A 14,353-nucleotide genomic window follows, 5' to 3' on the forward strand; every position below is an offset into this window, starting at 1 on the left:
TGGCACGCATGTTGATAAAGCTGCACTTCCATCCTATGTGTATTTCACTTGGTTACATGCCAACAAAATTGAAGGCCTCAGCAGTAATACTAAAGATCATAAGGGCATGAGACGTAAGCTCAATAAACTGTGAGGTAGGCACTTGTCCAGTACCACTGGTATGGACGTCAAAGAGAGTTATCTGTGCTGCTTGTCATGCAGTGGTGGTTTCAATTGCGTATTTTTATAAAAATTAGGTTTAAAGACTCTGCATATGCTAAAACCTACACAAAATACACAGTATTCAATAGACTTTGTTTGATCAGTATAAATAACTGAACATGGTAAGGCTGGCATAATTATAAGAGACTTAAATGTTAACATTTTCTGAAATCATAACAAACAGCAGCTAATAAAGGCAAAAAAGGCATTTTAATAGATCAGTTTAAGACATGAAACATAATAACACATTCATCTTAAATACTATTACATAAAGCAAGGCAAAGATAAGAAATGTTGCTCCGCAATTAGAAAACTCAATAAGACCTGCCAGGAAAACGATACCGTTTTACAATAAATACGGTCCATGCCAAGTGCTACAGGGGTAGATCAGAAGTCTCTTGTCAAGAAAAAGTGAGGGATGAGGCAGACTCTACTTTCATCTCTGAACACAGCATCCTGAAGACATCCTGAAAGCTCAGGGATTGCTTGGCTGATCTGACTTGACACTGTTAATGAGAGTGAAAAAAAGAGAAATCGATATAAAACATATTTCTACAAGACTCTAAAGCAGCCTTTCGCAACCAGGGTTCCGCCAGAGGTTTCTGCTGGGTACACACAGATTGAAATTAATCCAATTCAGTAGGAACTGGCCAAATGTTGATCAGTGTGTAGCCCTGTCTGGTCAACAGAAGCCGACCATTAGACAGGCGTCGGTCGAACGATCCTGCTGGAAACCAATGGCTGCAGCGCTGATCAGTGTATTCTGACAGGAGGAGGAGTCCCTGCTGTTAGAATACAATAGCGCAGCAGGGGAGATCCCTGCATTCACATTGCTCTGAGTTATTTTTTTTTGGTCAGCCCACTGGCTGAATGAAAAAAGAAAAATACTCAGTGTGTACCCAGCTTGATTTCCTTGGGCAACTAGTAACTTCTGCCTCTCAGATGAATAAGCACTGACAACCGTTATCTTTTTTTTTTTTTAGCTATGTGTAAGGGGGAATTCTTCCCAATGGCCACAAATGTACTGTGACTATAGTGATTAGCAGCAGGGGTTCCCTAAATGCCAAGAAAAATATTTAAAGGGTCACTACATGTTAAAAAGGTTGAGAAAGGTTGCTTTAAAGCAATGTTTCTCATCTCTGGTACCTTTGGTGAGTGCCAAAAATACAAGTTTTCCAAACTCCTCAAAGAAGCAATTGTCTTGTTTACTGGTAATAACCTGAAAGCAATACTACAATAATTATATCACTGGGGATTTTGTAACAATATCTGCAAAAGCATGACATATTAGCAATTGCCAAGGACCAGAGTTCAGGAACACCGCTTTGAAATTTCCAAGAAAAAAACAAAACAAAAAAGTTACCCTTTAGTGTCCATTTTCTCCACAGTATTGTCTTTAGATTTATCTTCTTCTTTCACATCTAAGAACAAAAACAAGTGTTATTCTTGACTTTGTGTATGCTACAAGACATAGATAAGTAAGAAAACTGGGTTATAGGCATGACTGTGTAAAAATGACTATTCATTTTATTTGACATTTTAAGCTAAAGGTGGTTCACAAGTGAGACTGACTACACATGTGAAATTCCAATAAATAATAAAAAAAAAATAGGTCAAAAACTCAAGTAGTATAAAGAACTAGGTACTCCTTTAAATCTTAAATATTTGATAAATCAAATTAAACCAGTTTGTAAAATGAGCCATACGCAATTTCACTTTATTGGCCAAGTGTATTTATGCAGACTCAACCAGGTATATGTATACTTAAAGACTGCCATTCCCTGAAAATGCCTAAAGTAGTAACAGAAGTGTAGACACTTTTTTAGACTCTTCAAATCAGTGTCACTATGAAGTCACAGGCCCAGGCTGCACTCAAGACTAGATTTCTCCCAAAGCTATTGTTAAAGTGGTTGTAAACCTCAGACATGAAATATGAACGAAGCATATCCCTATAGTGTGTATTTGTCTCAGTCCAGAGCACCAAGTGTAATTTCTGTCTGTGGACTTGTTCCTATGCTATAAGCATGAGTCACCTCTGATGAATTTTCCTGACACCAAGAGAAAAATGGTGACAGGGGAGGGACCTCCAACAGTTTCAGCTCTATTGCTGTGTGCAGGGAGCGTGTACCTTTACTCCAATCAGCTCTCAGAGCTCTCCTCACTAATGTAACTTCAGCTCTCCACTCCCTGCTTTTCAGAGTGGAGATATCCTGTGAAAAATTCTGCACTTTGAATGGATGTAGGGGAAAGACGGCTGTAGATAAACAGGTACAAACTATGTAGGAGTGGATTTCATCTGTGTATCATTGGAGGCCAGGCACTTCACAGGGTATATGTAAGGGTTTACAACCCCTTCAAGGCCTTTCCTCTCCTGGCGCTAAGGCTGGGTACACATGGGACAAATATTGGCTGGTTCAACAGAAACTGGCCAACATTTAATAAGTGTGTATGGAAGCCTGTCTGAAAGAAAGCAGGTCTAATGATGTGCTGATAAATGTGTTCTTGCACCGGTGGGAAGAAGGGGAGGGGGCTGGGTTCCCCGTTCAGAATACAATGGCACAGCAGGGGAGATTGCTGCTCCATCCATTTCTTTAACTTGACACTTGAAGAATGCTGAGGACTCCCTGCGGGTTGCACGAAAAAAAAACCTGACAGCTCCAGTCGGGAGTCGCTGTACTAACCATGCGAGGTTAGTCCAGCGATCTCCCCTGCTGAGCTGTTGTGTTCTGACAGGGGGACAGCCCCCCACCAGAACAGTCCGACCAACGCTCTCTGCCATTGGCTGAGGGCTGTGATCGAGAGTTGGTCAGCTGCTGGTTTTCCAGCATGCACATCCGACAGTCTGACATACACGTGGGCAGAATGTCGTCCAGTATTTTTTTGTACCGGCAAATATCTCCCGACATTCTGCCCGTGGGTACGGGGCTTAAGAAGGGAACAGGAGTTAGGACTACAATTGTGAAAAAAATAAAAATAAATAAATGTACATACCTGTATACAGTTAATACATACAATTACCAAATTCATTCTAATTTTCACACACCTCATAATAAATTGTATCCACATTTACATGCAGATCTAGCTGCCTAGCTAAAATAACAGGGATTAGGACAAAATTGCTCTCCCATGGCATAAACAGTTCCAGCAACAGTTTATTTTTTTAAATGTTATTTATTAAACAAAACAATAACACTCATATTTGCATGCAATGCAGCATTATTGCCCCTATGAATGTTTTAGGCCAGATCAGGTTTAATTAGTAAACATGGCTGGTACACTGAAACTGCAAGTGGCTCATCTAATCCATTACAATTTCTTTGATCACGCCACATCAGAAGGAAATAATACACAGCTCTGCATACTAACTGGGTGTTCAGCGATTTATGAGCAAACCACAAATGTATCCAATATTGATGCCTGGCTACAGTGACTGATTGATGGTCTGAAATTTGTAAGCAACATTACCTATCTGAACAATAGTTGTAAATGACAAGAAAATAAAAGTAAAGGGCTAAACATGGCCAGCAAAGCACTTCACATTTGCAGAGATTTCCCAACATGCTGATCTCCCCAAAGTTTGGAAGGAAAATTGCAGCAGGTCTCAGAAGATGAAGATCACCCTTTTCTTCCCTACATTCGGTCAAAATAAGCCTCACAAACTGATACTTACTGGTCTTAAGCCCAAAAGAACTTCCAATCAGACCAGAGAAATAAAATGACAAGTGCTTACAAACAGTATGCAATGTCCTACAATGGAATGTATATGGCTGAAAAAAAAAACAAGGTTCCTTTGGGCTTTAAATTGTTTATCTCTAAATTGTTATAAGAAGCTCATTTGTAGAAAAAAATATTGGATGTTGCCAAGATAAAACAATTTCTTTAATCCTATATTTTATTTCCCACACAATGCATAATTTTGTGTACTAAAAATATTCCCCCGCTGAACCTGGGTCTAATGAGCTGAAGCACATTCATTCATAATGCAGCAGAAACAGCTGGCAATCCCTCTATTAGTTCAGTAGTGCGCCATTCTTTTATCCTGAAGATCAATTAATCACTATATAAAGGCCAATGCTGCGGTAAACAAGTATTCTAATACACCAAGAAAATATTGCGCTTGCATAAAAATGACTACAGAAGAACTGCTTGGTTTCACCAATTTCAATTTGCTATTTTCTTATAAACTTACCTCCTGACCCTAGTGTATTGTGGGTACCCCCCCATCTCCAAAGAGGGAAGATATATTTATGCAATCCACAAAGATCTCTCCTTAACTGAGTAATAGAAGTCAGTCATGTACTCCCGGGACCAAAGTCTCAAAACTTTTCGCCCAGCTACAAACTTCTGCTACCTGTGTTTAAATGACTGTTACGACGGCCATCGCCGATCCTATTGTTATTACCTTTATAACTACTGTTATGATGTTCCTTATGTCCTTAGTTTATAGGTACAGTGGGGACCTAGATATAGTCATTAAGTTTGCTGGGTGTCCTTTGACCTTTGGAAATGCGCGAGCTACATCTGCACCCAATCTTTTAGAGCACAATGTTGTGTCTGGTAATGCACTTTTGTATTGCATCTGATATTGTACTGTTCTTGCTGATATCCAAGACAATATTTGTGACTTGTGTTTGACACTGCTGTGTAATTTCTTGCTTGTTGGATATCATTGCTACTTCCTTTTTTTTTTTTCTCAATAAAGTTATCGGCTTTAAACAAAAATCTAAACTTACATTCAGGTATGTAAGGTGCAGCTTTAAATGGAGGAAAAACCAATGTGCAGATGTGTACAGATTCTGCAGGATGGCAGTAGATGTCAAACTACTATCATCCTGCAGAATCTGTACACATCTGCACATTAAGTTTTCCTCCATATTAATATTAAAACTGCACCTTACATACCTGAATGCAGGCTTGCATATTGTTTTATATAAAATGTTTTTACTGACTCCAGCGCTCCGGCTACTGTCTTGTCTTTCACATGCTGCTGAAGAGCTTTAATTGATAACACCTGTATACAAAAATTAAATACACCGTCAAACAAAAAATGTCCTACAAATATATAATGCAGCAGAAGCAGTATATATACACACACATACGTTACTTTAGTCGCATATCTTATACAAAGCCTCATTTCCAAAATACCTGATACATTCTATTACTCCAGTTTAGTCAATCCACATCCCAGCGATGGAGTCCAGAAGGTATTCTTGTACCTAATGTATCCAGGATACCTCGTGTTCAAGCAATTCCTATGCAGATCTCCGCCTCTATACAAAAGATTAACTCCTTCAACCCCATCGCCACAATTATAAGAAACTATAGTTGATAATCAGGTCTGGGACGACTGCTTATCATGAAAGGATGAAACAGTCAGTGCTTTGCAACTTGAAAATCTATAGCCATCTTGCAAAATTTGCTATAGCTGTTTATCAACAAAATAATAAAAATAAAATCAGTATATTTTTCCCAAAACAGGAGTTACAATCTGTTTTCTGAAAATTAAAAGTCATCAGCTACAAAAACTGTAACTGCTGACTTTTAATAAACAGACACTTGCCTGTACCGGGTTCCAGCAGTGTTCACCTGAGGATAGTCTTTGGTCCTCGGCGCCGGCATCTTAACTATAGCCTTCACAGCTATATGCCCACTGCGCATGCATGAGCCACGCATTGTGAATGATCCTGCAGTGTTCTGGGACCTGTGACATGTCCCAGTAGACTGCGGGGGGCGGGGGTTGTGGGTGGGAGAACTCTACCGCCCCCCCCCCCCCAAAAAAAACCCCCACAAATGCCATAGAGGAGCAAGGGAGGAGGCCTTAAAGTACAACTTCCCCTTTTGGGTGAAGTTCCATTTTAACTTTATCCACAATCCGTTGGATTTCTACAGAAGTCTCCGCTTTAATAAATCGCAGCTGCAATGGCTTTAGCTCTCTGAATATGCCACAAAGGGTAACCTCTCTCCTGTAATCTATTCTATACACACTCTGCTTCTTTTTCAAAAAGAACAGCTTCTTCTTGCTCTAGTGAATTCACCTACTAGAACCATTGGACGTAGAAATTACATTTAGCTTAATATTGTTAAAGTATTTCACCAACAGTTCCAACTCACCACATATCACCAAAAGATCATTAATATACATCCCATACCACATAATAGACTGTCCAAAGAATCTTTTATTTGATAAGACCTGCATGGTTCAAATTTGTATAACATTTCTAGAAGTTACATTTCCCACAACTAAACAAACTGCAATATTTGTTGTCCAGCCTGGTTCTTTGTATATGCTACCATGAACAGCAAAAGACAACAAGAGGAGGGTTTGTGGGTTTCTACCAAAGACACATTTGAAAAGTTGCAGCAGCCCATGTAGAGTCTTCCATGAGCAGTCATACAGAAGTGATGATGCAGTACACAGTATTCTCCTCTCTCCTGGGAACCTTTGCCCAAACAAGGCTTGGGACTAAAAAAAAATTTGGGAGTATTACAAAAATTTTATATTGGGTGACATGGAAAAAGAGAAGCAAATGCCTAAGGTTCCTCTTGTTCTTAGAGCAATGTGATGTCACTAGGGCACAGAATTGGCCTTTCACTGAAAGGCTGGACATAGGAAGTTTAAAACATGCTATATACATAAACGGAGAGGAGATGCTTTTGTGATATACAAGCGAAGGCAGATGACCAAGGTTTTCTAGAGATATACCACTTATAGGCAAAAGCAAAGCCACCAGACATAATCCTTTTCCCCCCATGAAATACAGAAAACAACAGCTTGAATCTGCCTGGTTGGTATTATCAATGCACCCATTTTCTATACTGACAGTTATGGACCACACAGCATCTAATACAAAACATTCTAAACTACAGTGGAATAAAAGATATGTTCTTCCTATGCAATAATATATGTATGAAGATTAAACTTATTGGCCAAAGGAAGTGTTTGACAATAAGCCAAACTAGTTCATCACACATGAGAAAATTGGTAAAGGGATACTTTAGTGTAAAGAAAGTCTTAATGTAGAGAGTGATAGATATACGGCCATTTCACATGGACAGCAATGGGGTGGTAAAAACAGGTAGTTGATCTGCAATTTTTATTTTACCTCCCAACCTAAATCTCAACATGTGTACGGGTTGGTACACATGCAGCGGCCCCTGATGCTTTGCCTAGTGGGAAATTTAACACCGCCTGTAAAACTTGCCCATTGGAGTCAATAGGAAGACAATGCAACTACAAACCAAATGCTTAGATTGCTGTTGTGGCACAATATTTAAATACAAAATCCCCTATTATTAAAAAGAAAACAAAAAAAAAAACATTTAGGAGGCAGCAGTATCACCACCTGAATGCCTGGAAGCCACTGCTTAACCCCCCTCTGCAAAACTTTTCAAACTGCTTTTCAGAAGATAGTAGAGACTGCAGTCCATTTGAATGAGCCCCATAAGAAAGAAAAATATACACAGATGTGAAAAAGTTGTATTATGATCTGACTCCAGATGTACTAACCCGATTTTTTGTCGTCATTTTCCTTTTTATCCTCTTCAAGTCTTGCTTTTTTTGTTCCCTTTTTATGATCAGCAACATTACGTCTTCCGCCTTCACCTTCATCCTCAGAGTCTGAAAACTCTTCTTCGCAGGCTATCCGCTTGTCAGACGCTCGTACTAGAATATGGAATTGACAGAACAAAAACCAATAGTAAGGCTCGAGAAAACACATTAATACATTTTTCATGTAGTTAGAAAAGGTCAAATCGGCCCCTAGGAAGAGTCAATAAACATTTTCATGGTTATGTCAACTCCATTATTGATTATTCTAACCGAAGCTGGCATACTGACTCCATTTATTTCAAAGGTAAACAGTTTGAAAGGTAACTTCTCGCAATGCTCGAGGGAAAGACCATACATTCTCTGGTATAAAGTGTTTAAAGACTAGACAGTTCCAAGTACCACTTATCACTTGCATACAAAGCATAAGGTTTATTAAGCGTGGCTATAAATTGCCTAATAATCAAAAGTCCTATTTGGGGATGGTTTGCAACTATAGGGCTGTTTCCGATCACCCAAGCTTGTTAAAGTATTACTATGAACAATTTTGTCACAATGAAAGTACTATTCTTACTTGTATCAGCATCATTTGTTTGACAATCGTGCCAGGTCCAGTGACTAGCCCCTAAGGTAGGCAATTAACTCTTTGTCCATGGTTCTTGGAAAATATACCTGCCCACCTAAGGTGGGCACCCCCAATCTTCAGATGCGAAGAATTATCCTAATACTATGAATCATTCATGTCCATCAAAGAGTACAAACTAACATAGCTACTAAAGGGAGGAGGGGGTCACTATGTGGTGCCTGAAATTTCCTGTGCTCGATTTCAGTTGAGTTGAATAATACCAGAGACGAGACCCAAGATCTTACACCCAGTCTATAATCAGAGCCTTGGAATGAAGCAAATTCTCCTTATCAGCAGTAAACTCTACCCGTAGTTTGACTGTCAAACAAATAATGATGAGATGGGGAGGGACATGAACTCAGCTTGAATGAAAAGCCAAAGCACTTTACAGTCTGAGTCTAGGATCCAGGATCCTACTGGGGCATAAAGGAACCAACATGAACACTAATAAAAGTGCTTGTACATTGGTAGCAACATTTGTGTATACAAATGGTGGACAAGACAAATTCACTTTATTCTAAAGTTTTAGCTGCTGAAACCTATGCCGAGAGAAGTATCTAGTGTTTTCAGAAGGAGAGGTCAGCAAAGGCGATTCCATTCTTCCTTTACTACAGGTGTTCTCTAAAGCCTAGTACATACTATTTTTTTTTTTCGTTCAACCAAAACCTAAACTGATCGCTCAGGTCGAAACGGCTTTACTAATGATCCGATGTTAGTACAGCAATCTCCCCTGCTGTTCTTTTTTTGTCCCCCCCTCACCCGCCAGAACATGCTGGTTAGCACTCTCAGGCATTGGCAGAGAGCACCGATTGGGAGCCAGACACCTGCTGGTTTTCCAGCATGCTCATCCGACAGAAGCCAGCTACTGTTGGACTGGCTGCCTTACACATGGGCTGAATGTCAGTAATTGTTTATTGAACTGGCCAATGTCACCCGACATTACGTCTGTGTGTACTAGGCTTTAGGCTGCTGTTGAGTTCACGGTGACAAAACATTTTGTTTGCTGTACTCTACTTTATCTCTTTCAGTTCGTAAACAAATCACTTTATTTCAAGTACCAAAAAAATAAAAAAAACAAATAAAAAAACTAAAGCAAAATACTTCTTTCCCCAAAATAGATAAGGAACACTTCTAAGCACCATCTACATCTCCATTGGGTAACAATCTCATGCATGTCAAAAAAGCTTAATATATGAATGAACAAACACATTGATTATGGAGTATTAATGCCTCCAACATTCGGGCATGTGAGGAATAATTCAGATAAATCATCTGTTCATTACCACTCATCACAACTCAGCCTCTCAATAAATCCAATGGTGTCAGGGTATAAAAGCGTGGTTCAAAATTCTTTCCAGTGATGTTAAAATTAAGGTAAACCTGACTTGCTGTGTACTTCCACTTTCGTAGCCAAACTGGGATATGACCCGCTTCATATTTATTACATGTTCCCTTCACATAAGAAAATGCTTAAAATTGCTGCTTATATTTTTAATTCTACTTTTCTGAAAACTTTAGAAAAAAATGAATTTGTAAAGTCATTATCTTGGCATACAGTACAGAACTTGTATTCACTGACCATGGATTATATGCAATCAACCTTCAGGTGATTGGATACTGACCAAAAAAACTTGACAGTGCCACTAGTCCACGGTCATAGAATCCAGTCTACTCGGTGAGACTCCAGTTTTTATGCAAGCAATGCATCTATGCATTTTATATGCGGCTTTATTTATATTTGGATACTGCTGACTTTTTTCACATGTTGTTTAATAAAGGAGCGACCACAAAAGACAGAGATTGGGGGAGGGGGGCTATATCCTGTACTGTGCTACAATATATGGTGTTTACAGGCAATCAAAATTTCCATTAGCTTAATCATACAGTACAGGGCATGCTGCTTGTATTGATAGACATCAGATGTCACAAAGCAATTAACTGAGGGGTGGGCAACAACACAGAAATTAAAGCTGCCAACAGGCCCACATAAGACAATGGTTCAATAACCTATATAATCACTCACATGACAGCTTGAAGCGCCTTGTGACCAAAGCTCAGATCATCTGATCCATGAACATCCACCTGGTAAACCTGAAGAATATGTGAACAGAGGACCGGGTGTGGCCTTGCAAATCTGAGGGACAGATGCTTGATGCTGGAAAGCCCAAGAGACGAAAACAGACCTGGTGGAATAAGCTCTGATGGAACCCTTCCCTTAAAGGCATAGGCCCCAGAAATAAGTTAATCCACCCGCCAATGGTGGATTGAGAGGCAGAAGCCTGTAGGTAGGACAAAAAGACTCAATCCGGAACAGAAGTTGTCACTGCCAGGTAGACCTTGACAGCCATTACATCCAAATAGTGTTGAGATACTTCATTGGTGTGTTTTGGGGCAGGATAGGCAAGGGAGGACAATATTCTAATTAAGGTGGCAAGAAGAGACCACCTTGGGTAAGAAAGAAGTACTTTATTCTCAAGACCACCTTGTCCATGTGCAAAACAACAAAGGGCTCTTTACAAGAAAGGGCTGCCAGCTCAGAAACACTAACATTACATGTGAGGTCTCCCAAAGGGATATGTCTAATCAGCTCAAAGGGACTCAAGGGCCAGACACTGGCTAGGACCAAGTCAAAATACAAACAACAGAGTATTCCCTAGGATTCAGTTGTCTGCCCTAGCACAAGGTAAACTAATCCTTCCATGTCTTTCTTGATTTCCTTGGTCACTTAGTGTGTTTTGGCTGTAGAGAATCGGGTGCTACTAGGCAAAGACTAGTTTGCACCACATGAGTTTGGCTTTCCCAAATTTGACTGCAAAAGTAGAACTAAACTTTAGAAGAGTGTTGAAGTGCAGAAACTTTGAGGTCTCTGCAAACACCTGTGTTAAAGTATACACTATAAATAAAAACACCAGACTGACTACTACCCCACTAAATAACTTTATATGACACATCAAAATAAGGCAATCCAAAATGATATTTTATTTAAAAACACATTTAAAAGCTAAAGCACATAAAAAAATCCTTGGCCACTGAATTACAGTAACATACTGATGCCACAATGCTGCATATATAATGATTATTAGGTAATATTACAGGCTAAATCAGAAATTCTGCTAGAATAATTCAACAACACATATACTGTCTCATAGAAGAGTATGAAGAGTAATCCTTAAGCAGACTAGGACCCTATAATGATCCTGGCTAAGTGCAGTGTTCCAAAAAGTTATATGCAAGGGCTAAATATAAAGTATATTTAGCCCTTGCGTAGAATTCTTTGGAACACTGAGGCAGGATCATAGGATCCTAGTCAACTTGAAGATTACTCTTTATAAAGAATTGCTGATTTAGCTTATACTATACTTAAAGTGATATTAAAGGCTTTTTTATTTTTAAAATAACAAACATGTTATACTTACCTGCTCTGTGCAGTGGTTTTGCACAAAGCTCCCATGATGCTTCTTTTCTCAGGTCCCCCTCCATCGCTCCTGGCCCCTTCCTCCTGTCAAGTGCCCCCAGAGCAAGCAGCTTGCAATGGAGGCACCTGAGCAGGGTCGCTCCTGAGCCACGGCTCTGCATGTCCATTCACACACACATAGCCGTGGCTCAGCCCCGCCCCTTCTCTCACCTCACTGGTTGACTGGCTGTGATTGACGGCAGCGGGAGCCAATGAGGAGAGAAGGTCCCCAGAGAGCCGAGTCTCTCATGCACATTGCTGGATCGTGATGGGGCTCAGGTAGGGGGGCTGGGGAGGCTGTTGCACACAGAAGATTTTTTTATCTTCATGCATAGAATGCATGAAGATAAAAAAACCCTGAGCCTTTAGAACCACTTTAATATTCATTATATGAGACATTGTGGTATCAGGATGTTACAGTAATTATTCCTTGGCCAAGGATTTTTTTTTTGTGCTTTAGCTTTTAAATCTATTTGAATAAAATATCAATTTAGGTTGCCTTATTTGACGTGTCATATAAGCTTGGTTATTTAGTGTTTTAATAGTGTTCTACCAATGACTCCCCCTTATATTACACTATACATATAATTTTTTTCTGCTTGATAGACTTTATTTACACGGGGGACATGGTTGAGAAAAAAAAATAACTTTTTAGTTTACTACCCGTGTTAAAACAAATTACTTTGTACCCCAGGCATGGGTCATAAATCAGGTTTGACCTTTTTAAAGTCAACACAGAGTTCCACTCTTTTTCATTCAAATTTCAAATACTAGAACTTCAGTAGACAGTAGAGGCTCTGGCATTCGAAAGTTAAATTAAAGGAGACTTCAGCTCTAAGATACATGTGCGGTGTGGACCTGGTATCCAAGTGGGCTCCACATACACTGATTTTAAGACTAAACACGTATTTGAGGAGCACCACAGGATGCCTGTATTTTGAAGCCGCTGTAGTTTAAAATTGCGGGAAAAAAACAAAACACCATGTTTTGTTTCGAAGTTCCTCTTTAAAAACTGAAAACTCAAATACATAATATATTCACTCTATTATAATTAGCAGTAATACTCACTAGAAATACGCTTATCTGGGTCCTCTGCTTCTTCATCTCCACTGTCCTCCTGAATGGCATCTTCTGGTATAGCCTGCATTTGTACACCCGGTGCATGGGGAAGCATACGCAGATTCTCAAATAAGCGCTGCCTAAAGTGCAAAACATTAAAAAATTGAACAAGAGCAATTTCAAAATGTGTAATGCCGCAAAATAATGTTCACTAATCAGAGCAAATTATGCAATTGAAACAGGATCTTCAATTTATTTCAGTATTTTTTTTTTTAATCACTTGCCTATTGGGCACTTTCACCCCGTTCCTGCCCAGGCCAATTTTCAGATTTCGGTACTGTCACATTTTGAATGACAATTGCTCATTCATGCAATACTACTCAAATGAAAATTTTGAGAAAGATAGAGTTCTCTTTTGGTGGTATGTAAACAGTGTGTTTTTTATTTTTTGCTAAACAAATCTCGATCCAGCGATGTTGTAGGAGTGACTTGGCTGCCCGGGACTACCCTCCTCATTGGTTGAGACAGCAGCGTGGTGCAATTGGCTCCTGCTGCTGTCCATCAAAGTCAGTCAGCCAATGAGGAAAGAAAAGGTGGGGCTGGGCTGAGGCTCCGTGTCTGAATAGACACAGGGAGCTGTGGCTCGGCTGCCCCCATAGCAAGCTGCTTGCTGTGGGCGCACTCAACAGGAGGGAGGGGTGAGGAACACCGAAGAGGGACCCGAGAAGAGGAGGATCTGGGCTGCTCTATGCAAATCCATTGCACAGGGCAGGTAAGTAGAACATGTTTGTTATTTCTAATTTAAAAAAAATAAGACTTTACCAGCACTTGAACTCCCAAGTCTGATGATGATACCTTAAAAGGTACACAGGCTGAGGTGACAGTTGCCATTGATGAAACTAGTCGGATCTTAAAGGTGTTACGGTATTGAACCAAAACTATAATATATTGCAGCTTACCAATCAGACGTTATGGCTGCATTTGTTTTTTAGGCTGTATCCCCTCTGGTTTTTACCAGGTGATCTGGCCAGTAACACACATCCTGTATTACAGTGCTCCCACTTTGGATGAGCACAGGGGGCACATTTAGATGGAAGCATTGTCAGTCAGAGGAAAGGGGAGTGTTAGATGTACTCACTAAATTGAAGCCAAACTCCAGCTAACCCTTTATATGAACAGTTTTGTTTCTTTTGGGATAAAGGTTTTACATAAATAAAAGCTGGCCATTGTAACCCCCCCTGTCAGAGGTAAATGGTTTGTCTTGTCCCTGTAACTCAGCGATATGCAATTAGCGGACCTCCAGCTGTTGCAAAACTACAAGTCCCATCATGCCTCTGCCTCTGGGTGTCATGCTTGTGGCTGTCAGAGTCTTGCTATGCCTCATGGGATTTGTAGTTCTGCAACAGCTGGAGTTCCGCTAATTGCATATCTCTGCTGTAACTGATACATTCTACAGGAGAGCTTGTTC

General features: G+C 39.9%; 1 protein-coding gene across 1 annotated transcript in view; it reads right to left on the minus strand.

The window, feature by feature from the left end:
• Window positions 1–392: 392 nt before the first annotated feature.
• The window catches only part of HDAC2 (histone deacetylase 2), a 71,434-nt gene continuing 57,473 nt past the window's right edge, over window positions 393–14,353 (minus strand). Inside the window, exons 10-13 of the mRNA XM_073627110.1 lie at window positions 12,895–13,025; window positions 7,709–7,864; window positions 1,565–1,622; window positions 393–707 (exon numbers count right to left, since the gene is read on the minus strand). Coding sequence (XP_073483211.1) covers window positions 677–707; window positions 1,565–1,622; window positions 7,709–7,864; window positions 12,895–13,025 — 376 coding nt within the window. The 3' untranslated portion in view covers window positions 393–676. The remainder of the gene's footprint in view (window positions 708–1,564; window positions 1,623–7,708; window positions 7,865–12,894; window positions 13,026–14,353) is intronic.

This window comes from Aquarana catesbeiana, linkage group LG04, assembly GCF_042186555.1.
Source record: "Aquarana catesbeiana isolate 2022-GZ linkage group LG04, ASM4218655v1, whole genome shotgun sequence".
NCBI lineage: Eukaryota > Metazoa > Chordata > Amphibia > Anura > Ranidae > Aquarana > Aquarana catesbeiana.